General features: G+C 53.3%; 1 protein-coding gene across 1 annotated transcript in view; it reads left to right on the top strand.

Annotated features, from left to right (window-relative positions):
* ACVR1 (activin A receptor, type I) overlaps positions 1–2,386 on the top strand; it is a gene marked incomplete at its 3' end in the record, with an annotated part of 18,696 nt that extends 16,310 nt beyond the window's left edge. The window contains exon 6 of the mRNA XM_010156289.1: positions 2,183–2,386. Within this exon, the coding sequence (XP_010154591.1) occupies positions 2,183–2,386 (204 nt within the window). The remainder of the gene's footprint in view (positions 1–2,182) is intronic.
* Positions 2,387–2,390: the final 4 nt, after the last annotated feature.

Below are 2,390 nucleotides of genomic sequence, written 5' to 3'. Positions count from 1 at the left end.
CGAGCAGGAAGCGGTCAGCCAGGTGGGTTGCTGGCAGCACAGTGTGTAGAATGGAGGGGCCACGGACCCCCGTGCGAAGATCCAGCCTTGCGGGGCAGCCCCTGGCAAGAGTTAGGGTGTTAGGTGGGGGGTTCTGGTGGATCGGGGGGTTTTCTCACTTCTGTTTACCTGGGAGAGCTAAAGGTGGGACAGGGTTTATCACGAGGCTTAAACACTGGAATCCCTTTCCTTGTGCCTGACTGAACTGCAGTACGAACTCACTGTTTGCTTCTGTTCAGCCATTCTGCTCAGGGTCAAACTAAGCTCCTTTGGTGTTTAAGCTTCAGCTAAATTTGGCCCTTTATGAAGTGTCTAATTTCCCTATAAATATGCAAGTATGATGGTTTTGGATCCTCTGCATCCCTTGTACATTGTGTGCTCAGTGCTGAGCGCGTAGAAAGCAGTTTTGGGGGGTGAGCCAGGGCTGAAGGTTTAGCAGCCCTTGACTCTTGGCAGACATGACCTTCTTCCGACCCAAACCATTCTGCGATTCTTTCACCGCTCTGTCTCCCTTAAAAGCAGCAGCATGTTTTCTGTGCTGACATCACCTCACCCACAGTCTGTCTTCAATCAGTTTGACTCGGGCTCCTCGGTTTTGTTTCCTGTCAGACGATATCCCTTGGCTCTGTAGCTCACCCTGCTAGATGTTTGTCTGATGTTTCCCTTTGTTATGGCAAAAAGAATTTGGTGGCCTCCTGAGATACGAATTATTGAACTTTCCTTCCCCAGAGAGCGAGTAACCTGGCTGCAATTGCATTACCCCCTTCCCATGTTCCTCTGTCTGTGTTCAGTGTTTCTTGATAACTGTCAAATTCATTGGCTGTTTTGTAGAATGTTTTCGGATGCGATAGGAAACAAGGTCACAGGTGACAAAAGTGTCACTTTGTGCAGGAATCTGACTGGAGGAGAGACAGTAGCGGGTGTTCTTTCTGACAGATGTCATTTGTGGGCTTTTAATGACCATGATTTGTTCCTCTGACTTGGGAACGAAGCTTCAGTTGCTTCCCAGCTGTTGTGGTCGGCGGTGTGCTGGTGCACAACACACTCGGAGGTAACGGGAAGGGAGCTACCCCCGAATTTTGGGGTTGGGTTTCACACACCGCATTTTTGAAAGCAGCTCTTGAGTTTCCAAGAGAAATGGTTCGTGTCCCTTTGTAGAAAGTCACTGAGCAACACAGCCGTGCTGCGTGAGGGTGCTCGGCCTTGCCTCGCTGTGGCAGTAACTTGCACACCACTTGAACTGTCTGGTGCTTAGGGTAGAATTGCTGGTCTGTGGTTTTGGTATGCTGATCCGCTGGTGCTCCCACGCTGCTCTCGGCATCCGCCGCTTCGCGTACCGCGTGGCTCTGTGGTGAGCCGGTGTGCAGTGGGGATGACCCGGCACTTGGAGCCTGCAGCGGTTTGGAGCAGTCTCGTGGGTCTGAGAGTTCCCCAGGCTGCAGCAGTCCCTCGGCAGCAGGAGGTCACTGGGCAGCCTGTTACCGCTCTGCTGAGATGGGCTCTTCTCTGCCTGGTCGGAAGGGGGTGATGTGTCCAGTGGGCACTGCGAGCTCGGACGTGTCTGGTTGGTCGCTGAAGTGCTCCTGGTACACACCGGGTGTAAACGTGAGGCTGTCACGCGGTGTCTGTTTATTGCGGTGTGACATGTGGGGAACATGTCAACCCTTTTCTCGGCAGCCCCCGCTCCTGCCTGCTGCCTGCACGAATGGGGCTTGGTGGGGCGTTGGGTTTCTCCAGTGCCACCCCACCATGGGGGTGTCAGCACGTGTGCTACGGCCTGGCGGTCCTCGTTTGGCTGAAACGTCCCCACCCCCAAGCCCTTCAGAAAGAAGGGGAAAAGAAAACCCAAAAGTACAAAGTTGTTAAAAGCACGTGCCCCCAACAGGTGTGACTGGCAGAACATGTGAATACGGCCTTGTGGGTAGCCTGGAGTTGGAGGTCCAGAACATGTGGCTCCATTTTCATCACGGCTACCTGCAGTCTGTGTTCCGTGCAGCACAACTGTGGGAAAGCTTTAATTCAGCAGTTTTTAATTGTAGGAGGGGCCTAGTACTACTGATTCTTGTCTTGAGGGGTCTTGAGGGGGGTCTTGAAGGAGCTCTGTCACTTACTTTTTCCTTTCATTTTTTTCCTTCCTCTCCAGGTTTTATTGCATCTGACATGACTTCCAGAAACTCTAGCACCCAGCTGTGGCTGATCACCCACTACCACGAGATGGGCTCTCTGTACGACTACCTGCAGCTCACCACGCTGGACACCGTCAGCTGCCTGCGCATCGTCCTGTCCATCGCCAGCGGCCTGGCGCATTTGCACATCGAGATCTTCGGCACCCAGGGCAAGCCGGCCATTTC

The sequence above is a fragment of the Eurypyga helias genome, unplaced genomic scaffold (genome assembly GCF_000690775.1).
Source record: "Eurypyga helias isolate BGI_N326 unplaced genomic scaffold, ASM69077v1 scaffold27077, whole genome shotgun sequence".
Taxonomy (NCBI): Eukaryota; Metazoa; Chordata; class Aves; order Eurypygiformes; family Eurypygidae; genus Eurypyga; species Eurypyga helias.
This window is presented reverse-complemented; position numbering and strand designations above follow the sequence as displayed.